Source organism: Mobula birostris, chromosome 5, assembly GCF_030028105.1.
Source record: "Mobula birostris isolate sMobBir1 chromosome 5, sMobBir1.hap1, whole genome shotgun sequence".
NCBI classification, from domain to species: Eukaryota; Metazoa; Chordata; class Chondrichthyes; order Myliobatiformes; family Myliobatidae; genus Mobula; species Mobula birostris.
In genome coordinates, this window is record NC_092374.1 from 156284221 (window position 1) to 156311950 (window position 27730).

At 40.5% G+C, this 27730-nt stretch overlaps 1 protein-coding gene across 1 annotated transcript in view; it reads right to left on the minus strand.

Annotated features, from left to right (window-relative positions):
* Positions 1-3040: 3040 nt before the first annotated feature.
* slain1a (SLAIN motif family, member 1a) overlaps positions 3041-27730 on the minus strand; it is a 137816-nt gene continuing 113126 nt past the window's right edge. The window contains exons 6-7 of the mRNA XM_072258757.1: positions 6445-6727; positions 3041-5095 (exon numbers count right to left, since the gene is read on the minus strand). Of these exons, the coding sequence (XP_072114858.1) occupies positions 5020-5095; positions 6445-6727 (359 nt within the window). The 3' untranslated portion in view covers positions 3041-5019. The remainder of the gene's footprint in view (positions 5096-6444; positions 6728-27730) is intronic.

Consider the following 27730-nt stretch of genomic DNA (forward strand, 5'->3'; position numbering starts at 1 on the left):
ATTGCTTTGTGACTGAATGGGCTTCCTCCCAATACCTTTCATCCCAAAAACAGGTTATTGACTGTAAATTGTGCCTTGTGGATTTGAGAATTTGGGAGGAAAGGAATTGATGGGAATGTGGGGAGAATAAAATGGGAATGGAAAAGAGAGTTGAAATGGTCTGAAACCAGGAGATCAGAATGACTACCGACTGTAGATGTTCCACAGAATGGTCACATGTACTGCACTAAGTTTTAGTGATGTGAAAGAGGTCACTCAAAGAGCACCAAATGCATTTGAAAAGGTTGGAGGCAGTGCACATGAATATTTGACCTGGAGGAGCTGTTTAGGTTCCTAAATGGTGGTGAAGGAGGGACGAGCATGCCAGCTCATATACTTGTAGAGGAAAGTGCCAGGGGATGGGGAGAGTTCGGTGAGAAATGAATGAGTGAAACAGGGAGTCATGAGGGTGGCCCCTCTGAAAAGCAAAGAAGGTTGGGGATGGGAAGGCGTGGCTGGGTTGGTGGGATCAAGTTGCAGCTGGCAGAAGTGAAAAAGGATGATGTGCTGGATGCTTAAGCTGGTACAATGCAAGGTAAGGGCCAAGGAAACTCTCCTGCCATTCTGTGTAGATGGAAGGGTAAGAGCTGGGAAATGGAGGGAAGGTGAGTGAGGGTTTCAAAAGTGAAGAAAAAGGATTGTTTCCTGACTGAAAACACTTCAGATGCCCTGGAGCAGAAAGCCTCACCTGGAGGCCAGAACCACAGAGGAGAAAATGAGAGGAAGGGATGTTGCTGCTACAGGAGGCCGGGTGGGATGTTTATAATAAACATCAGTGGACAGTTTGACTCTGAGATGGAAACAGAGAACAAGTAAAGGAAGCGGGTTGTCAGAAAACGGTCTATATGAATCTGAGGGCAGGGTGGTATCAACGATGATAAAACTAATGAGTTCAGCACAAGTGCAGGAAGTAGCACCGATGCAATTTGAAGGCCCTCTGGTACAAAGATCCAACTGCTTCCCTCCACCAACAGTTTCATTTGCCTGGCAGAACTTGTGCCTACCCTGAACAACTTCTCTTTTGATTCCTCTGACTTGCTACAAATTAACGCTGGAGCCTTGAACACTTACATGAGCCTCAGTTAGCCTCCCAATGTGGAACAGTCTTTGTTCCACACCTAAGATGGCACCACCCCCAATTCTTTGTCCACTTCATGGCCCCACCCTTTCCCAGATTCTCAACTTCATGAGGGGCAGTTTACAGCAGCCAATCTGGTGCACTGCTTTTAGTGTTTAGCAGCAGCCCTCCTTACATCGGAAGAACAACATGCATATTGGATTATCACTTTACATTGGTCAACAGCAGTGACTCTGACCTTCTGGTTTCCTGCCACGTCAATTCTCCGTCCATCTCCTATTCTCCCCTCTCTGTCTATCCCTTCCAAGATTGTTGCAATAGGGGCCAACAAGCTCGAGGAAGAACACCTCACCTTCTGTCTAGGCACACTTCAACGGAATTTACAACAAACACTCCAACTTTAAGTAACTTGTCCTTGCTTTATACCTTTATCAGATTTGCCCATTTAAGTCTGTCACCCATCTATGATATTGTCAGTATTATCCGCCCTGCTCTAGTCATGTTTCAGCAGCACAAAACAGAAAAGGAAGCATAATCTGCCTCTGTAAGCCATATTTACTCATTTGGCTTTACCCTGTCGGAGATATTTCTTTGGATAAGAGACTGCCAATACCGAAATCTGGAGCAATGCACAAAAGCTGGCAGATAACTCAGTGGGCAGGCAGCATCTGTGAAGGAAATGGATAGTCAATGTTTTGAGTCAAGACCCTTCATCTGGAGTGAAAGATAGAGTTGAATTAGCCAATAGAAAATGGTGGAGGGAAGGAGCAGAGCAGGAGATGGTAATGTAATGATATTGAGACTGGCCATTCAAGATTGCTGAGCTAAAATTAAGACTTCATACTTTATTGTCACCAAACAATTGATACTAGAACGTACAATCATCACAGCGATATTTGATTCTGCGCTTCCCGCTCCCTGGATTACAAATTGATAGTAAATATTAAAAATTTAAATTATAAATCATAAATAGAAAATAGAAAAATGGAAAGTAAGGTAGTGCAAGAAAACCAAGAGGCAGGTCCGGATATTTGGAGGGTACGGCCCAGATCCGGGTCAGACAGCAGACTTATCACAGTTGGAAAGAAGCTGTTCCCAAATCTGGCCATACGAGTCTTCAAGCTCCTGAGCCTTCTCCCGGAGGGAAGAGGGACGAAAAGTGTATTGGCTGGGTGGTCAAATCTGCCAAATCTTGTATAAATATCTACAAATACCCTTACTTTAGGGAGATATAAAGTATCAAACTACAGGACGTGCAGGGAATAGAGGAATATGGACATTGTGTAGGCAGAAGGGGCTGGTTTTGTTAGGGTGGATTAATAAATTTGGTACAACATTGTTTTGTGTTACGTTCATTCTTTCACTATGTGCCATGTCATATGACATAGGCGATCATGGTCTTTCCATGACCATGATTGTTCTTGTCAAATTTTTCTACAGAAGTGGTTTGCCATTGCCTTCTTCGGGGCAGTGTCCTTACAAGACAGGTGATTCCAGCTATTATTAATACTCTTCAGAGATAATCTGCCTGGAGTCAGTGGTTACATAAGCCAAACTTGTGATGTGCATTCGCTACTCGTACGACCATCCAGCACCTGCTCCCATGGCTTCACATCACCCTGATCAGGGGATAAGCAGGTGCCCAAGGCTCACCTGCAGCCTGGCGGTGGGAAAGAGCTCCTTTCTCCTCCTTTGGTAGAGACATATCTCCGCCTCACCACATTATGTGCTATGTCTCAGGAGTTAATCGTTAGAAATGTTGAATTATTGAGAAGAAACAATGAAATCAGACAAGCACGTTACATTTGCCACATAAGTATATAACATATATGATTGCAAACCTGTAACCTGGCAAAAAAAAGATGATTATAACATTTCTGATCATGGCTAAAGCCTGCCAGCATGTAAAGAATAACTCACCCACAGGGAAGAAAAAGACATTTATTGCATAAAATCATCAGTACATTCCTACATCCATTGGCAATAACGTATTTTATTTTATAAGTAATATTTAATAAAATGCAAGAGTAATTGGCATTATGTATTTGACATTTCTGTCATACCTCTGTACAGCATTATTACAAGATGAATATGTTTTAAGTTATCCTGTAAAACGTCTATAAAAATTAAGCTGTTTAGTGTCATTAAAAAGTGCACCTTGTTCTCAATATTAATAAAACATTTCAAAATGCTCACTTACTGTTGTAAAAAAATCTGTCAAGCTGTCGCATACATGGTCATTGCTGGGTTTAAGTGCAATGTGCTTCATCATAAGTGTTTGACATACACAAATAATTTACAAAGAATAAGTTAACATTCATAAAACCAATAAGTGAGTCAGGAATTAGATAGCATTGTGTGAATTTCCCTAGCCCTGAATGTTTGTTACACTCCATTGGGGCTGACATTTTCTGGCTTTGTGATGTGAACTATGGCAAAAGAAAAGGTTCATATTTGACTATCACAGATATGTTAACCTTGTAGGTACTTGTGAGCTACAGAAATAAAGTATAGCTACAGTGCACAAAATAATTGGTTCTACAACAAAATTTCAGTCCAGGTTTCTGAGTTAATGGTGACTTCATCTCAAGTAGCTTTTGGAAGTTATACTTTTTAAACATAACTGTAATATATTAATTAATAAAATCAAATTGTCTTTCATAAATATTCCACACACATCTAACTATGGCTAGAAACACTGAAAAGTTCAATCTCAATTTCTAAAAATTAATGTTAAGAAACATTTATGTTGTACTACAATCATATGTAGTTGTAGCATCATAACAAGATATGTTAATTGTTTAGGGATAATTACCAATATTGTCAAAAGCATTGGAGAGATTTAACACTTTATGATTAATCCTTCATTACTATGGAAGATAGTAGTCACTATGCTACCAGTTGTACTCTAGCTTGCATTTTAAAAATGTAGTGGGATCAATCATAAGGAAAAATAGACAAAGCAATTTGGTCAGGCATCAAATAACATTTGATATTAGAAAACCAAAATACAATCAATTTTTCAAATCAATCAGTCTTCACTTTCTCTTGTCAGTGACCTCTCATCCATTTCTGATAAGAAGTCATTGACTTGAAACATTAGATCTCTCTCTTTCTCTCTCTCTTCCCTTCGCTCTCTTTCTCTCTCTCTCTCTCCACAGATGCTGCTGAACCAGTTGAGTATATTCAGCATTTTATGGTTTTGGTTCAGATTTCCAGCATCTGAAGTGTCTTAATCAATGTTATCGGATGATATTCATTAACAATTTCTGCTCATAAGGTTACACATTTATAAAAGTTTTGGAACTAAAACCAACAGTATCTAAAACTCATGAATTATTTATTTCAACTTTAGGAAAATTTTACTTCTAAACCCATCCAAAGTATGATTGGAGGTTTGAAAGTTGCTTCCTACAACTCGGGTATTACAGTTTTGCTTAACAAGTGATAACCTGCAACGCAGTTAAAATGAAGTCATGGCAACTCAACAGGCTGTTTTGTTGAAGTACTGTTCAACATAGATAAAACTGAACTTCCTTAAAAAGAACTATGGCAGACTGCTCACCATAATATTGATTGCCGTTCCAAAATTAAAACCGAGCATTGAAGAAGGTGAATTTGATTTAAAGACATTTTGTACCAATTTTTCATCTGCAACTTTGAGATAATTTCAATGCACGGGGCCGATATTTGAAAGCGCAATGTTACAATCATTAGTTCATGTCGTACTTCTTTATTAGCAAAACATATGTAATTCTGGGGGTGTGGCCTTGTCTTTTGCACTTTCACTGAAATTAACTGTAGCTACAAATATCCTGTGATGTATCTAAACCCAGCCAGCTGGGCATCATTGTTTGGCAGCTCATGATTCTCTGCCTCAACAGTTTCTGTAGCAGGAAATGTCAATAACACCCGTCCTTCCAGCTTCCGTCCTTAAGAGAACTGAGTGCAGTTATGGGCTTTGGAGGCTGAAGAAAACTGTAAACAAAAGAGCATAAATTAAATCACAGACCACCAAGCCTCCATTCTGATTGAGGCAATACTTCAAATACCAGTGGACCATAACATGTATCATTTACACAACAGTTGCTGCATGCTCTGTTGCACTTTACGACACATGGTTTCATTGCATTCATTCTGCTGTGTTATCGCACATGGAGTATCAACATTAACAGCAGTCTTTGGTAAAATGGGGTCACACCAACCGCAAGGTGCTTCATATCAGGATGTTCAGATGTAATTTATCCCTGACTTCAAACTAACGAATCATTCTTTATTTTCCTTTTCTATTATGGTTGCACTTAAAATGGATTGCACAGTAATTACATCCTCCCACACTCAAACTCCTCCATTGACAAGAGGGTACAATTATGAAACTGGACAGACAGGTTGTCCCTGAGATTGCAGACATAAGAATTAATTAATGAGTGAGAAAACATATAGCAAGTGCAAGCAGGAACAGATGTAACCTTTTAAATCAACATTCTTTAGACATGTCTTAATATTTATAAAAATGTTGAGTGCTTTATGTAGAACTGCAATCAAATATTGACGGTTACTGAAGGTGGTATTACAGGATAACTAGCAATGGAACTCACCCATCACTTCTGGGAAACAAAGAGAAAACATCAGAGGAATGTTATTAAAGTATGTTTGATTGAAGGCTTAGTATTTAGAGTACAGGCATTTAGCTGTAAAACTATTATTGTGTTTTTTTTCTCACAGGCTGGTAAATAAATATTATATCACTACCCCAGTACAATAAAGGTCCAGTGAGCTTTATGAGATAACCTCAATGAAATATACGTGGGAAAAAGATCAAGTGTCATCAACTTCTCAAATGAGTCCACACAAGTGAGGTCACAATTTATTTATGCTTCTGTCACATCAACATGCTACTCATAGTCTACAGTGTGGAGACTAAATGCAGATTGGGTAACCATGTTGCAGGACACACCAGTCAGTAAGAGTGTCTTCTAATCACCTGCCAGTTTTACTCCTTTTCACTCCTTTTCCAATCTATCTGTCTTCAGTATCTGACAAAGTTACAATACAGCTTAATACAAGCTTTAACAATATACTTCATCCAAAATGCTACATTACAACCTTTTGGATTTAATGGCAAGTCCAGCAGTTTCATTTTGTCAGCATCCAAACATTAATATTCTGGACTCCCAATTAAAATCCTTTGATAACTTCAGCTAACCATCCTGACGCTTTTCATCTTCTGTTAATTTGCAAAATCTTGCCACCAACAACCGGGAATAAAGTTCACTATTCTGTACACTGATCAATAACTCCCTATTTTGAGAGAAAGACCCACTCACCTCCGGACTGGTTGAGCTAACTTGCTCCTCGGTATCCCACTGCTTCCGATAGTGGATGTTGGTCTGGGAAGGCCACTCCGACCTGGGATCCCTGTGGTTCCAGGCCTGCTCGGTAAAGGGATGCCAGAGCTCGAGATGGAATGCAAACTGACCGATGTGTGAATCCCATTGGTGTTGCTGACGGTTGGGCTCACATATGCTGTTGCTTTTGGCGGCTGCCTTACGGACAGTGGGAAATGGCTGACACTGTTGACTCTGTGTTGAAGTTTATTGAGAGAAGAGCCTACAAATGAGGATTGAGATTAATTATACGTCACAGATATTAACTTTTCTTCTATACCAAATGAATTTTAAATATGTACTCAGTGGCCACTTTATGTGGTACAAGAGTGGACCCAGTGTGGTCTTCCGCTGCTATAGCCCATCCACTTTAAGGTTCAGAGATGCTCCTCTGCACACATGGTTACTTGAGTTATTTCTGCCTTCCTGTCAGTTTGAACCAGTCTGGCCATTCTCCTCTGACCTCTTTCATTAATAAGGCACTTTAGCCCACAGAACAGCCGCTCACTAAATGTTTTTGTGTTGTTCGCACCTTTCCCTGTAACCTCTAGAGACTGTTGTGTGTGAAAACTCACGGAGATCAGCAGTTTCTGAGAGACTCAAATCACCCCATCTGGCACCAACAATCATTCCACGGTCAAAGTCACTAAGGTTACATTTCTCCCCTATTCTGATGTTTGGTCTGAACAACAACTGAACTTCATGACCATGTCTGCACTGAGTTGCTGCCACTTGTTTGGCTAATTAGGTATTTGTATTAACAAGCCGGTGTATGGCTGTACCTAATAAAGTGGTCACTGAGTGTATGTTCTACATTATTCTGCATTCTGTTACAGTTCTACATCAAGGCACAGTGTAATGATTTGTTCTCAGTACATGTAACAATAATAAACTAATTCCCATTCCAGTTAAGACCTGTTTAACCTTTACATTGAACTGTAACCGCCTCTATAGCCATTTAGTCATGCACTTGAGACCAAGTCTTTGAGAACTAGCAACCTGGAGCATTCCCCTGGCAAAATATTCACCATAAATCTTCAATGCCTGATTCAAAAGTTATTAAAAGCAAATTGCTGCCTCACACAGCAAACATCAAATAAAACCACAGGTGGTGGAAACTTGAAACAAAAACAGAAAATACAGGAAAACCACATTAAGTCTTCCCAAATGTTGATGGTATCTCTTTTCACAGATGCCACGTGAATTCAGAATCAGGTTTAATATTACTGGCATTTGTCATGAAATTTGTTGTTTTACAGGAGTAGGACATTGTAATACATAATAATAAAAAGCCATAAATTACAATGTATATATTAACAAATTAAATTGAGTAAGTAGTGCAAAAAAAGGGAAAGAAGAAGTAGTGAGGTAGTATTCATGGATTCATTGTCCATTCAGAAATCTGATGGTGGAGGGGAAGGAGTTTCTGAAACATTGAGTGTGTATCTTCCGGCTCCCGTACCTCTTCCCCGATGGTAGCAATGAAAAGAGGGCATGTCCTGGGTGATGGGAGTCCTTAATGATGGATGCTGCTTTTTTGAGGCATTAATTTTTGAGTGCGCCCTCAATTATGGGGAGGCTGGTGCCCATGATGGAGCTGGCTGAGATTACAATTAACTGCAAGTTTTTCCAATCCTGTGCAGTGGCCCCTCCAACCCAGATAGCGATGCAACCAGTTAGAATGCTCTCCATGGTACTTCTGTAGAAATTGGCAAGTGTTTTTGATAACATACCAAGTCTCCACAAGCTCTGAATAAAATATATCTACTGTCATGCCTTCTTTGTAATTGCATCAATATGTTAGACCCAGGATAGATCCTTAGTGATGCTGATACCCACACACTTAAAACTGCTCACCCTTTCCAGTGCTGGTCCCTGGATGAGGACTGATGTGTGTTCCCTCAACTTCCCCCTCCTGAAATCCACAATCAATTCCTTGGTCTTACTGACATTGAGTGCAAGGTGGTTGTTGCGACATCACTCAAGGAACTGATCTATCTCACTCCTGTGCACCTCTTAGTCACCATCTGAAATTCTGCCAGCAATAGTTGTGTCATTGGCAAATTTACAGATGGTGTTTGAGTTGAACCTAGCCACACAATCATGAGTGGAGAGACAGTAGAGCAGTGGGCTAAACACACATCCTTGACATGCACCAGTGTTGATTGTGAGGGTGGATGAGATGTTATTACTGATCCACACTGACTGTGGTCTTCCAGTAAGGATATCAAAGATCCATTTACAGAGTGAGGTACACAGGCCCAGATTTAAGAGCTTGTTGATTAGAATTGAGGATGTGATTGTGTTGAGCACTTAAGTTGTAATCAATAAACAGCAGCCTGACATCGGTATTGCTATTGTTCGGGTGACCAAAGGCCGAGGGGAGAGCCAGTGTGATTGCATCTGCTGTCAACCTATTGTGGTGACAGGCAAATAGCAGCTGGTCCATGTGCTTGCTTAGGCAGGAGTTGATTTTGGCCATGACCAACCTCCCAAAGAACATCACAGCAGATGTGAGTGGAGCTGGGTGATAGTCATTGTGGCAGCTCACCCTGCTCTTCTTGGGCACTGGTATGATTGTTGCCCTTTTGAAGCAGGTGGGAACCTCCGACTGCAGCGGTAAGAGACTCCAGATGTCCTTGGACACCTCCACTAGACCACTAGATGGTTGGCACAGGTTTTCAGTGCCCTACCAGGTACTTTATCAGGGCCTGGCACCTTGCAAGGGCCACTGTCTTGACAGACGTTCTGATGTCGGCCTCTGGGATGGAGATCACAGTTTTGCCAGATCTGCAGGGATTCACACAGGTATAGTTTTATTCTCCTTTTCAAACCGTGCATAAAAGGTGTAGAGCTCATGTGAGAGTGAAACATCACTGCCATTCATGATGTTAGGTTTTGCTTTGTAGTAGGTAATGGCCTGCAAAGCCTGCCAGAGCCGAAGTGCATCTGATTCCGTCTGTAATTTCAATCAGAATTGTTGAAGTTGGTGATAACTGTAGCATATTCATTCAGATTTGAAGATGAATCCCTGAATATTGTCCAGTACACTGACTCAAAGTGGTCCTGCACCTTCCTTGACTGTATGTCCTTGGGCCTCACCACCGGTACTGCAGACTTTGATCTCTGCCGAAACAACAAAAGCAGAAGTACAGACTGGCTACCATTTTGTGTTCTTGGTGTCTTAAAAGGTGCCTTCAGCTCAGTTATTGCTATATCAGGTCTTAACATAGTACTTACTGTAGAATATAGAATAGTCCAGACCAGTACAGGTTCTTTAGCCAACGATGCTGAGCCAACCCTTTAACCTACTCTAAGATTAATCTAACCTTTCCCTCTCCCATAGCCCTCAATTTTCTTATCACTCATGTAGCTATCTAAATGTCCCTAATGTATTTGCCTATGCCACCATCCCTGACAGCATATTCCATACACCTATCACTTCTGTATACAAAACCTCCCTGACATCATCTCCTATATTGCCCTTCAATCACCTAAATCACTCCCTTGTATTAGTAGTAACATGACAACCAAAGTCAGAAATCTGAAATGTGCCAAGTAATCTTTCTTATTGAACCAGCTTGCTTCAGGTGAAACAGCGATTTCTGCTTCTTTCAATTTAATATGATGCTCATAAGATGTGTCCCTCATATGGAGATCGGGGTCACCATGTCCTTCTCATCCCCTCCAGTTTCATTCCATCTCACTCCCATTCTGATCCCTCTGCCCTCAATATCCAACACTCTCCCAATTGTTACGTACCAGCAGCAATAGATCACACACTGAGTCAGGTTTTAACGTTAAAATCACTATCTTTTTTAACATGTACTTAAAATATAGTAACAAATGAAATAAACAGAAGTTAATTGTGTTACGCGTATATATGTGTATGTATATGTAGTTCCCAAACTATCAAGCTTAGGAACAATTCCTAAAGTCTTAAGATGGCAAGTTAGTAAGATCCAGTAATCCACAAAATAAGTGAGTGAGGGGAGAGATTTGTAATCCAGGATATAATGTAGAGAGTGGGCAATTACATCGAATTCCACAAATTCCCTCTGGGTAAACGAAATAACCGTCTTGTGAAGATCTTGTCCGTCGAGCCATTCTGAAATCCACTTAGAAATATCACCCAGGTGACCGTCACAGGAATATCGTCTTCAAGTGGTTACCACAACACCCCGATTCCAGGTAAAGGGCCAACAAAAATGATACCACAGGATACTCCAGCAAATCCACACATATGGATTATTCGAAGTGACAGTCTCACATCCATTGTGCACTGCCTGTCGATGGTCAACCCAATCTTTTGGGCATCGAAGAGTTCCAAACCATAGCAGTGACAAGCTGAAGTTCCAACAGCTTGTGTCTCTCTCTCTGTAGGTTTAAGTCTGCAGCTGGCTGCCGCAGCTTGTGACTGACGTCATAGTCCCGCCTCACTTAGGCACTCTTAAAGTAACACTCACAGTACGAGCCTGCATCTCTCGTAACACAATGCAGCTTATTGCTACTTTGAGCAACAAGACCATATCTCTCAACGTTATGTTGATGAGGCAACATCTGGAATACTATTTTCTGTTTTGCTCACGCTTCTCTAGGAAAGGAGACATTACACTGGAAAGGGTGCAGAGGAGATTTACAAGGATACTGCCGGTACTCGAGCAACTCAGTTAGGAAAGAACTTGAGAAATTTGGGACTTTATTCATTGAAGCATAGGAGAACATGAGATCTCACGGAGGTGTATAAAATTGAGAGGAATGTAAGTAGCGTGATTGCATGCTGTTTCTCCCCCAGAGTTGGGGAAATCTAGATCGAGAGGAACAGCGCATACAAAATGGTGGAGGAACTCAGTAGGTCACATAGCATCTATACCAGCATCTTGTGTGTTTTAAAAACTAGAGGATTAAGGTGAGAGCAAAAGCAATTTTTTCAGCCACAAGGTGTCAGTATGTGGAACGATCAAGGATTAAGGATCAACTTTATTTGCCATATACATATGTGTTAGAAATTTGATGTGGTGTTGTTGGTCAGTGTGTGGCATGCAACAAAAACCAATAGCATTCAACAATTATAAAGAATAAAGAGCCATATACAAAAAATAAAGTTGGAGTTCAAAATACATATATGGAATAAAATGTACATAAATAACACTATATACTTACAATGTAAACAGCATTATAAAATGTGATTTAAAGTGTTTACAGTGCAGTGCAGTGAAAGGGGTTATAATAAAGGGATGGGGGTGAACTAGAATGGTCATTTTGATGAACTACCTGGGGGATGAAACTGAAGATGTCATGATTTTTTTTTGTTTTAATAGGCCTATAGCATTTTCCACCAAGACTATGCGAAAGTCTCTAGAAGGTTGCTACACACAAATGCTCCGGATAGCTCCTAACGTGAGCTGGCAAGAGCACATGACAAACGTCGAGCTCTATGACGACCTACCGATGAGTAGGAGTAAATCAAAAGCTCGTCCTGACATAGTTATTGAGATTCTCTTAGTGATGTTTAGAGTAGGGAAGATGGGTTGTGCAGTTAGATTTTCATGGATACCTGGGCATGCTGGGTTGGACAGAAATGAAATTGTGGATGGCATTGCGAAGTCTTCCTTACAGAGCAGGCAAGTAGAAATTAGAGTTCCTCTAGGCAGAGCAGAATTGAGAAATAGGATTAAAAAAGGTATAGAGAAGAAGTGGCAGGAGGATTGGAAAAAATGAATTAAGGGGCAGGCATTATTTTTCCAGTCACCCACTAGTTAAAAAGGTCTCAGACTGTTCCCTTTTAAGTCGTAGAGATATGGTGAAATTTACAAGACTTAGGTTGGGGCATTGTGGGCTAATCTATTATTTAAAGATAATAGGAAAACATCCTACTGGATTATGTGACTGTGGTAGTCCAGAGACAGTCCAGCATGTTTTGCTGAGCTGTAATCGATACAAAATTGAAAGAAGCATGTTGTTCAAGAGGCTGTCTGGCTTAAAATTATTTTGGTTTTCTATTCAATCTTTGTTTGGCCATCAAGAGAATCAACATCTGATTGAAGTGTCTATCATTCAGTTTATACGTGAGACTAGGTTGTATTCGAGAATTTGAGTTCCTTGAAGTTCTATAATTAATTACACGTCCTGCGGAGGGCTGAAATATGCCTAGATGCGTCTGAAGAAGAAGAAGAAGAAGAAGACCTACTGATGTTCAACGCTAAAATCGAGGCAAGAAGACTGCAACTAGCGGGGCACTGTCTACGCCACCCCAAGCTACCTGCCAGCCTAGTCATCATATGGGAGCCCAAGCATGGGAGGATGAACCTGGGTGCCCTCCCAAGACTATGGTCAACATGCTCCTAGAAGACAGCGGCGTGGCTAATGTAGATGAACTGAACACACTGATGAGGGAGGGGGAGAAGTGGAGAGTCCGTCATCGTACCCGATACCGGCCCCCCAGGCCTGTGTTGACGTAGTAGTAGTAGTAGTAGTAATAGTAGTAATAGTAGTAGTAGTAGTAGTAGTATAGCACGTTCCATAAGGAAGCTTTTGGAAAAGACTGAACATAGAACATAGAACATAGAACAGTACAGGCCCTTCAGCCCACAATGTTGTGCCGACCCTCAGACCCTGCCTCCCATATAAGCCCCCACCTTAAATTCCTCCATATACCTGTCTAGTAGTCTCTCAAACTTCACTAGTGTATCTGCCTCCACCACTGACTCAGGCAGTGCATTCCACGCACCAACCACTCTCTGAGTAAAAAACCTTCCTCTAATATCCCCCTTGAACTTCCCACCTCTTACCTTAAAGCCATGTCCTCTTGTATTGAGCAGTGGTGCCCTGGCGAAGAGGTGCTGGCTATCACTCTATCTATTCCTCCTATTATCTTGTACACCTCTATCATGTCTCCTCTCATCCTCCTTCTCTCCAAAGAGTAAAGCCCTAGCTCCCTTAATCTCTGATCATAATCCATACTTTCTAAACCAGGCAGCATCCTGGTAAATCTCCTCTGTACGCTTTCCAATGCTTCCACATCCTTCCTATAGTGAGGTGACCAGAACTGGACACAGGTTCGCAGGTTTTTTCCTGCCTGCTTGTTTGTCCTGCACACATACAAGTCCTGCAGTGAAGGTAGACTGCAGCTAATAACCTTTTCCACTAACCCCAGACAGTTCACTGAAGTTGCCTTATAATGTGAGAGGATGTTCTGCCAAACCAAAAAAGTCATGGCTGATTTGATGATGGCAGCCAGTATGTTCTGGGGAAGATGGAATTTTACCAACTGCTAAAAAAATGTACATTCACTGCCGAGCCTCGTTGTTAATGGAGGAGATATGGTCCTCCCATTTGAGATTCTGTAAAATAATGATGCCCAGGAACCTGAGACCAGGACCTGCCAAAGAAGTGAATGAGGCAGGTGCATTACATTTAAAAGGAAGTTGGCCACAGATAAGGTTAGTGAGATTTTAGAAGGATTTGGGCCAAACTTAGTTGGGAATCTTGGTTACCATGAACCAGTCGAGCTGAAGGTCCTGCGTCCATGCTGTACGAGTTTCTGACACACCAAAGCACATTACAACCTTAAATAACGTCCACAAATTTCATTTTATCAATATTCAAGCATTTATATTCCACAGAAATCTGCTATACAACATTCAAACTTGTGTAGGATAGATCCTTTGAATGTTTAAAGTCTACTTATATAATGTTGTTTTGCAATGCCTTTGTTTTATTCCCCCAGAGTGAAATACACAACCGCATAGGTTTAAGGTGAGAGAGACAAAGTTTAAAGGAGACTTGTAAGCCAAGATTTGTGTTAAACAGAGTGTGGCAGGCACCTAGGATGCTCTTTCCAGATTGGTGGTAGAAGCAGGTCTTGATAGAAAGACTCTACATTTGGACAGATACATGAACAGATGGGGAGAAATGGTTAGTTCAACTGGCATCATCGCTGACGAAAACATAGTGGTCTGAATATCCAGTAACCGTGTTGTACCATTCACTGAAATGAAGCAAGAACTATGTCAGGCTGAAGCATGTCACTCGCCAAATTCAACAGAGTTTATTCATTTGTGCATCACTCTGACGGGCATCAGATACACATCAAGTGACATGCAATGCAACTTCTTTGGAATTGTCAGGAGAGTAATTCCACGTCACCCTTCACTGGGCGCTTCCCAGAACAATCAGCACTGATTAATTCCTGTACTGCTTCTGAACTCTGAACTGTCTGATTTCTTCTACAAGTTTGCATTTGGTAGCACCATGGTGGGCTGAACCTAAAGTAATGATGAATCTAAGGAGATAGAGAGCCTAGAGACATGGTGTCATGACAACAACCTTTCACTCAATGCCAGCAAAACAAAAAAGCTGATCACTGACTTCAAGAAGTGGGTGGGATGGTGCTCATATTCCAACTTACATTAATGGCATTGTTGTGAAGAATGATGAAAGCTTCAAGTTCTGAGGAGTAAATGTGTCCTGGTCCAACCACATTGACACCACAGCCTGGAAAGATCACCACTACCTCTATTTTCCCAGGAGACTAGAGATTGGCATGTCCCCTTTGACACTCACCAATTTTTATCCATCCATCATAGAAAGCATTCCATCCAGATGCATCACAGCTTGGTATGCAACTTCTCTGTCCAAGACCACAAAGAACTGCAGAGAATTGTGGGCACAGCTCAGCACATCATGGAAAACAGTCTACCCATCATTCACCCTATCCACACTTCTTGCTGCCTTGGTGAAGAACCCAATATAGTCAAAGACCCCTCCTACTCCAGATGTTGCCTCTTCCCCCATCTCGTCAGACAGAAGATGCAAAAACCTGAAAGCACATACCACCAGGTTCAAGGTTAACAAATAAATAGACCTCTTATACGTGATGGAGTCTTGACCCCACAATCTCCCTCATCAGGACCTTTCACCTTATTGTCTGTCTGCACTGCTCTTTCTTTGTAATTGTAATAGTTGATTCTGTATTCTGTTATTGCTTTCCCTTATACTACCTCAATGCACTGTTGTAATGACAAAATCTTTATGAATGACATGAAAAACTATGTTTTTCACTGTACCTGTGACAATAATAAACCAACTTACCAACTTGTTCACTGGAAAATTCATCATAATACTGTGCAGCACCTAACAAACGTGTATTTAAAATGTTCCCTACCCTTCTCCAACCTTTGTCTTTCCTAGTTCCCAAATGCACAATGCCTATTTTTGCCTTCATTCCTACAAGCTTCACTCCATTCAGCAGGAACTGCTGTAGAAGCCCGACTGAGCTGTTATTTACCCCTGCCTACCAACACTACTTCTCACCATTAAGTGACTGACACACATCCGACATCACCCCAGTAGCAACTTTCAAACATGCCTCTGAGAAAGTAGGAACAAGATCTCTAGCTTACGTGAGTAACCATCTAATCACACAAGAGCCCACTCCACAGACATTGCTATATGTTAATACTGCTTGTACTGCAAACTGGTATAGCAACTCCAGTGAAGAGGAATGCAAAAAACTACAGAGAGTGGTGTACTCAGCTAGTTTCACCATGGGTACAGCTCTCTGCACCATCAAGGGCATTCACAAAAGACTCTATCTCAGGAAACCATCACCAAGAACCCCAACGTCCAGGCCATGCCCCTTCTTAATGCTGCCATCAGGTAAGGAGCCTAAAGACCCAAAATTCAAGGTTTAACAACAGCTCCTTCCTCACTGGCGCCAGGTTCTTGAATCAATCTGAAAACCTCTAACACTATCTCGGAATATCTTACTTTTTACTCCTAACTTGCATTAATAGTTATTTCAGTTTGTTTTGTCGTGCAGGTTATGTATAACTTATGCTAACATACAGTAAGTTTATGTTAAATTATGTGACACATAACGCTTTCTTTCTGTTGATGCAAAAAGCTAACTTTCATGGATTTTTTTTCCCCCTCGGTATATGTGCCTATGACAATAAACTTGAAACTTGAAGCCATTGTTCCTTTAAACTGTGCTGGTGTCTGAACCTCTGCCAAGAAACAAAATAAACACAAGCAAGACGCAGTCTCTCTCAGCAGCTCCCATTTTGCTGACACGTACTATTCTACCATATAAAGCAACATTAATTGTCTGCATTCCTGCTGCGAGAGCTAAACTTATTCTATTTGGCTTTGCTAGGTCAATGGATTCTGTCAGGAGGATTATTGTAGGTAAACCTTGTTTTGATTGGATGGGTTACAAGCACTGTTACAACAGCAGATCAGCCACTGAGAAGGATATTACTGTTCTCCAGTATTACAGCTGGCCTACTTTAAATTAAAATTCCTGCTCTCACTGTTACACAATGACAAACAGTAAAGATTAATACTAGGAAATGTTGAAAGCACTCAGCAGGTCAGGTAGTATCTGAGGAAGGAGAAACAGTTAAAATCTCAGGTTGAAGACCCTTTGTCAGAACTTACATTCATAATTAGATCATTTTAGATATACACTAAAACACGAATAATCTGTTATCGATAAATCCTGATGACTGGCCATCTGGCTTACCACACAATATTTGTGAGGAATCCTTCCTAATTGCTGGGGCACCAGTTCCCACATTTTATTCTCACTCACCTGGAACCTAGTGCCCATGCTCCATCCTCCTCACACCCAGAGCCTTACACCCATTTCCAACCTCTGGGAAGCTGTTTCCCATGCTCCATTCTTCCTCACCAGGACATCAGTTCCGATGCTCCTTCTCCTTCACTGGTACAATGGAAAATTCATTATGATTGAATGCAAAATCTAACAAAAGTGAACTTGAACTATGCTGGCCCTCTGATAGCAACATGAGGGGTGATTGATAAGTGTGCGGCGTAAGGTAGAAGGAGTCAATTTTAGAAAACCTAGCACATTTATTTTTCCTACATTTATACACTTAGTCCAGCGGTCGTGGAGCATACAGATCTTTTCTTTGTAGAAGTCGGCGTCTTGGACCTCCAGAAGTGGTCCACAGCAGGGGTGATTGAGAAGTTTGTGGCCTAAGGTAGAAGGCGATGAGTTATTAACTTCAAACTTTCTGCATTTTCACTCAAAGAGTTGAACTGCACGTGCATGTATCGAGAGTGGTATAACTCATCTCCTTCCACCTTAGGCCACAAACTTATCAATCACCCCTGCTGTGGACCACCTGGAGGTCCAAGACGCTCTCGTTACATGCACGTGCAGTTCAACTCTTTGAGTGATAATGCATAAAGTTTGAAGTTAACAACTCATCTCCTTCTACCTTAGGCCACGAACTTATCAATCACCCCTGCTGTGGACCACTTCCACAAAGACGGGATCCGTATGCTCCACGACTGCTGGACTAAGTGTGTACATGTAGGAGGGGACTATGTTGAAAAATAAATGTGTTAGGTTTTCTAAAATTGACTCCTTCTACCTTAGGCCACAAACTTATCAATCACCCCTCATATCTTGGAAAATCTGCCAGTTAACCACAATGGGAATCACAAACATACCGGATTATCAGAGTTCACACAAGCTGAACCACATTCATTTCCAACTGAAATCCACCTACTGTAATACTTCTTATCTCTAAACAACAGGAATTCTGCAGATGCTGGAAATTCAAGCAACACACATCAAAGTTGCTGGTGAACGCAGCAGGTCAGGCATCATCTCTAGGAAGAGGTACAGTCGACATTTCAGGCCGATACCCTTCGTCAGGACTAACTGAAGGAAGAGTTAGTAAGAGATTTGAAAGTGGGAGGGGGAGGCGGAGATCCAAAATGATAGGAGAAGACAGGAGGGGAGGGGTGGATCTAAGAGCTGGACAGGTGATTGACAAAGGGGATATGTAAGGACATGTGTAGCACTTGTTCCGCTTACAAGGATAAGTTCCAGGAGGGAGATTGGTGGGGAGGGATGGGGGGGACGAATGGACAAGGGAGTCGCGTAGGGAGCGATCCCTGCGGAAAGCAGAGTGGGGGGAGGGAAAGTGCTACACATGCCCTTACACCTCCTCCTTTACCACCATTCAGGGCCCCAGGCAGTCCTTCCAGGTGAGGCGACACTTCACCTGTGAGTCGGCTGGGGTGATATACTGCATCCGGTGCTCCCGATGTGGCCTTCTATATGTTGGCGAGACCCGACGCAGACTGGGAGACCGCTTTGCTGAACACCTACGCTCTGTCCGCCAGAGAAAGCAGGATCTCCCAGTGGCCACACATTTCAATTCCACATCCCATTCCCATTCTGATATGTCTATCCACGGCCTCCTCTACTGTAAAGATGAAGCTACACTCAGGTTGGAGGAACAACACCTTATATTCCGTCTGGGTAGCCTCCAACCTGATGGCATGAACATCGACTTCTCTAACTTCCACTAATGCCCCACCTCCCACTCGTACCCCATCCGTTATTTATTTTTATACACACATTCTTTCTCTCACTCTCCTTTTTCTCCCTCTGTCCCTCTGACTATACCCCTTGCGCATCCTCTGGTTCCGCCCCCCCCCCTTGTCTTTCTTCCCGGACCTCCTGTCCCATGATCCTCTCATATCCCCTTTGCCAATCACCTGTCCAGCTCTTAGATCCACCCCTCCCCCCCTGTCTTCTCCTATCATTTTGGATCTCCCACTCCCCCTCCCACTTTCAAATCTCTTACTAACTCTTCCTTCAGTTAGTCCTGACGAAGGGTCTCGGCCTGAAACGTCGACTGTACCTCTTCCTAGAGATGCTGCCTGTCCTGCTGCGTTCACCAGCAATTTTGATGTGTGTTACTCCTTATCTCTGTTCTTCGGTTGGAGCATTCCTTTGTGACAATTTATTTTAACTCCCCCTATTGCTATCTCTTTCGAACACTTTCTAATCAAGTGCTGAAGCTTCACTACCTGTTCGTTCATAATATCCCAGCTTCCAAACACTACGAGAAAAATAATTTCAGGCACAGATCAATTGTGAATACTATTGCTGCCAATCCTTCAATTCTCCCCCACTGGGAAGCCGTATTGCAGACTATGCTTTGCCAACTACTGAATGCTTGAGGCATGTACTATCATTCCAACCTCTCCATCTTATGCCCACTACAAAGTTGCAATGAAGCTCAATTCATTTTTGAGAGGCAGCAATGTAACTTTCTCTATTAATGCTATATTTATTTAGATGACTTCTTTGTATGGCAGGGATTACTGATGAATGTGCGATCATGTTTGCTGTTGTGTGCTGAGGCAGCAGGCTAAGGGTAGCAGACACCAACAGAATCAACAAACTCATTCGTAAGGCCAGTGATGTTGTGGGGATGGAACTGGACTCTCTGACGGTGGTGTCTGAAAAGAGGATGCTGTCCAAGTTGCATGCCATCTTGGACAATGTCTCCCATCCACTACATAATGTACTGGTTGGGCACAGGAGTACATTCGGCCAGAGACTCATTCCACCGAGATGCAACACAGAGTGTCATAGGAAGTCATTCCTGCCTGTGGCCATCAAACTTTACAACTCCTCCCTTGGAGGGTCAGACACCCTGAGCCAATAGACTGGTCTTGGACTTATTTCCTGGCATAATTTACATATTACTATTTAATTATTTATGGTTTTATACTACTTAATTATTTATGGTACAACTGTAACTAAAACCAATTTCCCCCGGGATCAATAAGGTATGACTGTGACTATGACTATGAATTGTAATGTATATGTTGTGGTTCATGGAGAAAGGAGACATATTAAAGATATATGAATTCATTCACACAATGTGAACATATTAATTTCTGGTTAATTTAACTACCTAATCTCCTCTGAATTCTTGTTTTTCCACCAAAGGTTCAGGACTCTGGCTGCTAGTCCAATTACTTAACAATTACACCTCCATACCAAACTTGGAGACCTTTGTCACTACAAGCTATCAGACAAAAATCTTTCACCTTTGATATTTGCTTTTCACTTTTCAAGTATCCTAGAAACACTACTTTTTCTCCTTTTCAATTTTATTTCCATGTTTCCCATCTCACCTATATTTTAATTTACCTTCCAAAGTTCTACCTAGGAGGCCCTCCATTGGAAGGGTTCAACCATGGATATTACATCCTAGATGCCTACAAGATACACAAGCCAGGGCAGTATAATATGAAGAACAAGCTGTTCCTCATGCAGCAGATTCCCCCTCTCCTTGTAGCTGATGAATACAAAGGACAGCAGGGACCGACACAGTTTGGCACCAGCAGCATCACAGGAGTTGTCAGTCAGCATTGAACTCAATGTAGAACTGCTTTAGGGTCTCCAGTTCCAGGTTCTTCCTCAGGGTTTACTGCCGAAGCTGTCCCCATGAGTGGATATAGCCGCAAGTTAGCGAAGATTTGAGATCAGAGTTTTCCTTCTCTTAGATCAGATGCCTGATGAGCCTCATCTGCCCAAAGAGACTGGTTTTAAGGCACCAGTAACCGCCCTTTGTCCCTTCTCCTGTCAGTTGAAACAGCTCCACTGGGCTTGGTAGCTAAGCCCACATGAAGGCCAGGAGCTGGACTTGGTTGTCAGAGGTTATTTGAGACGCACGCCATTGTGAGCATTTAATAGGTAGTGGGAACTTATGCCACTACACCACTACCAGACTTGACTACAACAATCTTAAGGAACTGCTTTAACTATTTATTGTTTGGGGTCAAGACATAACTGCCTAAGCCAGCATTTCTAGATCCTTGCAAAGGTTGTGACAAATAAATGTTCACTAGGCTATATTAGAGAGTATTTTAAGCAGGAGGTTCATGGGATAATGTTGCATCACAATGACTGAGACTAGAAAAGGCTGATAGATTTTGTTCTCCAAAAGGCATTCATGAACTAAAGAGGGTTTTAAAGCAGACCTGTAGCTTTTTTGGTCAACATTACTGAGATTAGCTTGTACTTTTGAACTGCTCTTCCCAAGATTCCAAATTATTAATCTAATTTTAACAACCGCAGGGGAATTTGAACTCAGTTTTGTGTATTGTTCATGCAGGCTTTTGGATCTTCTGTTGCTTTGACCATGTTCTTGATGTACAGGTGTTTTACTATTGGGTCCCACTTCCAATACTCTCCAATTTATCTTCCATCCTGATGGCCACCATTCATATGAATAGGCTTGTGGATAATCCACAAGGTTCTGTCAGCAAATACTAGTATCGACTTCAGCAAGCTACTGAACCACTATTAGACGCAAATGTGGGTTCTGATGGTGGGGCCAACCAGGGAACCAATGCTTTAACTAATCCCGCAAGATCAAAATTTCTACATTCATGTAGAATCTTGAAACTTGACGAAAATTATTATTGTACATATTGGCAGTTCCATATGGAATATCTGGCAAAACCCATCAAGTAGCAGGCCAATGAACATCTTCATTCTCTGGTGTACAGCTATATCAGTCATTAATCTCCTGCTATTCTTTGATGCAATTAATCATTTTTCAAATACCTCTTTTCCCTTCTCTCAACCATCTTCAGATCCTTCCACTTTAACTTTTGCTTTAGTTCCGTTCAATTATTAAAACAAGAAAAGGGGGGAGGATAGCATCCATTATTCAGGAAATAAGAACACCAGACTTAAAGCATAATCTAGACAAACAAAATTGTAATGGGTTTCATGTGCATCATATCCTAGAAGGCATTTCAGATCATATCCTAGATCACGGATTGGATTGGATTTTTGGATTGGGTTATGAATAAAAATTTAATTGGTAATTTTATGGAAAAGATTTGAAATAACTCCAAAACATAATATTTAGATTAAATAAAATCAATAAAGTTGTATACAGAGAGAATTAGCTAAGGTAGATTGAGTTAGAAAAGGTGGATAACAGTGACAAAGACTTGAAGAAATATTTTATTATTGTCCATAAATATCAAGAAGTAAAGATTACATAACATGTGATTAATCCATGAATAAACTAAATGATGGTATTAGATTAAAAGAAAAGGCTTATAAAAGTGCAAAATATAATAGTGGCTTGAGGATTGGGAGAATCAAAGGATGATTAAAATATTAACAAATGAGGGGAAGTGAATATAAAAATAAACAACAAAGAGATAAAAAAGTTTCAAAAACCATCTACATGTGTCAGAAGAAAGAGATTATCAAATATAATCACTGATTTTCCTTAGAAACTCAAAGAAGGACTAATAACTGGGAACATGGAAATGGCAGAGATGCTAAACAAGCACATTGTATCTGCCTTCACAGTAGAAAGCTCTGAAAGGATACCAAAAATAATAAACATGCAGGGGCAAAAGGGATTCGAGAACTTAAATCAATTAATATGTAACCAGGTGACTGCTGAATATAATCCTTAAATTATTAAAGTGCACCCTGGTAATGCCTTTAAGAGAAAATATTGACATCATTTTGCACGTGTGGAGTAGAAAGAAGAGTTACCATGTTCTAAAGAGAATGATGTTCGAGTACTTTTTCCAGGTTTGGCGAGGAAAGATTTTTTGCGAGTAAAGTATCGACGCCAGATAGCGTGGTTGTGTGAAATTCGTTATTGGCCTTGAAAGGTAGTCTTTTTAGTAACTTAGTCTACAAGGCAATATATTGTAAAAGTTTAGTTTTGTCTTTCTTTATTGTTTCATGAATGAATGTGACTCTAACGGAGTAATGTGAAAGTGTTAATCTCTATTTACATAGTGTGAGTGAAGAGAATTCATTTCAGGGTCTAGCCTATATGTGTCTGGAAATTAAGCATGTGTGTACGAAAGTCAGTATATGTCTTAGTTAAGATGAGATGTATTTTTTCATCTTTTTGATGTGTATAAGGTAGAGGGTCGGTGGGATTCTAATGCTGTTTGTATTGTATTTTTAGAATTGCCACTACCGTATTGGTTTTCTATATTTTGTTTTTATTTATTTTCAAACTGCATACATAACAAGGGTGTGGTCTGAAATTAAGCTAAGATTGTAACAGCAGGAACTGGGTTTTTAAAAATTATTTTGCTGTTTTATTTTGATACCCTCTTTCTGCATTAAAGCATCTAAAACAGATAAAGGAATTAAAGACCCAAAGAAGTATTTGTTGTCCTGCGTGTGTATTTTTCCCCAGGCTACAAATATCACTTGAGAAAAAGCTAGCAAACTTCCTGGACATGATGGGCTACTTCTTTGGGTTCTAAAGAGAGCAAGTGGGGGTCAATATGCTAGAGTCCATTATTAAGGAAATCAGGAGAAAGCACCTTAAATATAACCTAATTAGGCAGAACCAACATGGTTCCATGAATGAAAATAACATTTGACAAGCTTATTATGGTCAGAAAGTATAACATCTGTGATGTTTACAAGACATTAAGTAACATGACACATAAAAGACAGCCTGTGGTGTGGATAATGGCATTATATGGATAACAAACACATTGATGCAATCATGAAGACACACCAGCAGCTATACTTCATTAGGAGCTTGAGGAAATTTGTTATGTCACCAAACACCCTAGAAAATCTCTACAGAAATACAGTAGACAGCATTCCAAATGGTTGCATCACACCTAGTATGGAGGCTCCAACAAACAGGATCGAAAGAGGCTGCAGTGGGTTATAGACTCAGGCAGCTTCATCATGGGCAGGAGCCTTTCCTCCATCGAGGACATCCCCACAAGGCAGTGCCTCAAGAAGATGGCATCCATCATTAAGGACACTCATCAACCAGGACATGTCCTCTCCTCATTATTACCATCAGGGAGGAGGTACAGAAGTTTGAAGACCCACACTCAATATTTTAGGAATAGATTTTTCCCTTCTCACATCAAATTTCTGAAGTCCATGAACCCATGAACGTTACCTCACTATTCTTCTCTTGCACTATTTATTTCTTATTTTATTGTAACTTACAGTATTTTTTAAGACTTGCACTGAACAGCTGCTACAAAACAACAAATTTCATAACATACATTATGTCAATGATAATTAACCTGATTCTGAGAGGGTTGGTCAGCAGACAGAAAAGTGAAGAATGGTATAAGCAGTCAATTTCACATTGGCAAGTTTGGGAGATCCACAGCCCAGTATTTTATAATTGAAATTAATTACTGATATAGTGACCAACTGCAATTACTTAACAAATAAGTTATGAAGAACACACAAATTGTCTGCAGAAGGGAAAGAACAGTAAATAAGGGAGAGTGTGAGTTAATGTTGAAGAACACTATTTAAATAATGTAAAAATAATAATACTATCTTAATTATAGTGCACTTTTCATACAATCGAGTTCAAAGTGTTTTACAATGGGATAAAGTACAATCATGAAAATAAAATAAAATCTAAAATTAAAAATAAACATGAAAATAAAAGACAAAATCATGTTAGTAAAATAAATAGGTTTTGAACCAGGGCGTGTAAAAGAAGATTAAACATCGATGCTGAAAGAGAACTTGGTGTCCCTGTATAAATAAACACCACAAAGCTAGCTTGCAGAAACAGCAAGAAGCTAGAAATACAAACATAATGCTAGCTTTAATATCTGGAGCAACAGGGTGCAAGACTAGAGTCGTCTTTGTTGTCCAAAGGAAACTGAACAGCGCTTTTGTGGAGCCTTTTCTGGAGTATTTTATATTCTACCATCTCATTTAAGGAAGATTAAACTTGTCCATCTCTGTACAATAAAGATATTGTCAGACTCATTAGTGGAGTGAGGAAGGAGCCCTTTGAGTAGTCTACACTAAAACAGCAGAAAGTTGAGAAGAACATGAAGTCATCTCATTGAACAAGATAAAATTTTGTAACAATATGAGAATGTAGATTCTGTAAAACTTAAAAACATAAGAGAAAGAAAGTTGTAGTCAATCACCTAGGTCATTGTGCCTTGCTTCAACAGGATCTTGGCTGATGTTATACCTCAATAACACTCTCCCACACTAACCTCACATCTCCTGAATTTCTGAACTTTCAAACTTCTGCTCATCTTTATTGTGAATATATTCAGAAAGTGCATTGCATAAGCAGAAACTTTCAAAAGTGTGTTTTTTGCTTTGATGAAGAAATGTCCACTGGTCTCAGTGATCAATGGCTGGCCTTTTAGTTTCTGCCTGTGACCCCTGGCCTCTCTCCTAACCCGATCAATACTTCTATATGTGCTTATCCAATTCTGTCTTAATGTTCCTATGCTCTTTGAGATAAAATAGAATTGTGGCTACATTAATGTTTGAAAATACTTCTCTTAAATTCATATACATTAATTATTACCAAGATAAACCTTTTGAATGTTATAAGAATACTGGCTGACATTGTTTAAGGCATTCAAGTATGTGTTAAGTGGAATTTAGACAGGCACTTAAATTGGCAAATCAAGGAAGGATATAGTCCTAATGTGGACAGATGGTATTAGTATGGATGGACAAAAGGATCAGCATTGATGTGATGGGCTGATAAGGCTGCTACTGTAATGTATGACTCTATTGTCTTGTAAATAACATTCTATGGATCTTATAAATAACTCAAGAACCCAAGTACCGAATATGCTAAAACTGAGAAGCAGCTGAGTTATATTATCTTGAGTGAGCACAAGAAAAATTGCATCCAGAATTTATCCAATTCCCAGCTTTCCTAAAGAAACTAATTATCTTTTCTTTGTACTTTTTAGAATCCATTGCTGCACATTATTTTTCAACAACAGATTTGCTTTTTAGACCCAGAATTGTATTTAGTTCAACAACAAGAATATTCAAAAATTGGGATTCAAAAATGAAAATGGAAGTCCATATTATTCAAATTGTTTTGTTTTTGTTCATTCATATCACATGACACCTCCAAATTCCATTGCTATTCTTAGCCATTCTGGACAAGTGATGGGGAGCTACATTCTTGAATCATTACAATAATGCAGCAGCTGGGAGGACAGTTACAAGCCAGTCACAGTGTTATGTGCCTGTGTGTCTAGAGTCACATATAGCCCAACACAGGCAAGGTGAGTAGAAAAGAAAATATGATCCTGCTTCAGGACTCTCAGTGTAGAGGTGTGATTACCAGTATAATGAAGAGATAGGTAGTAGTGAGGGGGTACAGAAGGGAGATCTGAAACAGTAACTATCCCTTTGCCTCTGCAGATGCTGCCTGACCTGCTGAGTAGGTTCAGTGGTTCCATTAATGCTCCTAGGACAGAGAGTTTCACCACAGCACACACGAAGTGCTGGAGGAACTCAATATGTCAAGCAGCATCTATGGAGGGCAATAAATGATCAACATTTTAGCCTGCAAGGTCTTAGCCTGAAACATGGACTGATGAATCTGTTGGAATTCTTTGAGGAAATAGCAGGCAGGATAAACAAAGGAGAGTCACTTGTATGTTGTTTACTTGCATGTTTAGAAGGCCTCTGTCAAAGTGCTGCACGAGGCTGCTAAACAAGAGTCCATGGTATGTAAGGAAAGACACCAGCATGGATAGAAGATTGGCTGACTGGCTGGAGGCAAAGAGGAGAATGAAAGGGGCCTGTTCTGTTTGGTGAATAGTGGTGTTCAGCAGGAATCGGCATTGGAACCACTTCTTTTCACATTTTATGTCAATGATTTGGATGTTGGAATCGATGTCTTTGTGGCCACATTTGCAGATGATGCAAAAACAGGAGAACGGTCAGGTAGTATTGAGGAAGCATCTGCAGGAGAATGGGCAAAGAAGTTGCAGATGGAATATAGTGTAGGAAAGTGTATGTTCATACACTTTAGAAGGAATTAAAGCCATAGACTATTATGATACTCTTTAAATTGCACTAAAAATGACACCAGTGTAACACGGGCTTGAACACAAGCAAACAGGCCACCCAATCATAGTACAGCATTTATACAGCATTAACTCATTCAAGCATCCATCCCAGAAGAACCCCCAAAAATGTAACCCTCTTACTGCAGGATAATGAGTTAGCTATGTATTACTGTGAATGCAAACTAAACTTTAGTTAGCCAGCTAGCACACAACATTGGAGAAAGTTTAATGCCTTTTTCCTTGGATGCTGCATGGATATTATTTTCATGCTTGGAGTGGTTCTTCAGCGGAGAATTGGTTCGGTACCATGAGTAACCGAAGTGACACAAACCGGAAGTATAACGCAACAATAAGCTCCAATGATCACGTGAACATTATAGATTAATATATATCTGACGGGCTGTTTTCTTTACTTTGTATTACATAGTATATTTTGTCTGTTATAGTACAAAATACCTGTCAAAACAAATTTTGATCTAAGTTTATACTGATGTGAGTTGAATTATTGTTTCCTGGTGAATGGTAAATTTGCATGTCAAATTTG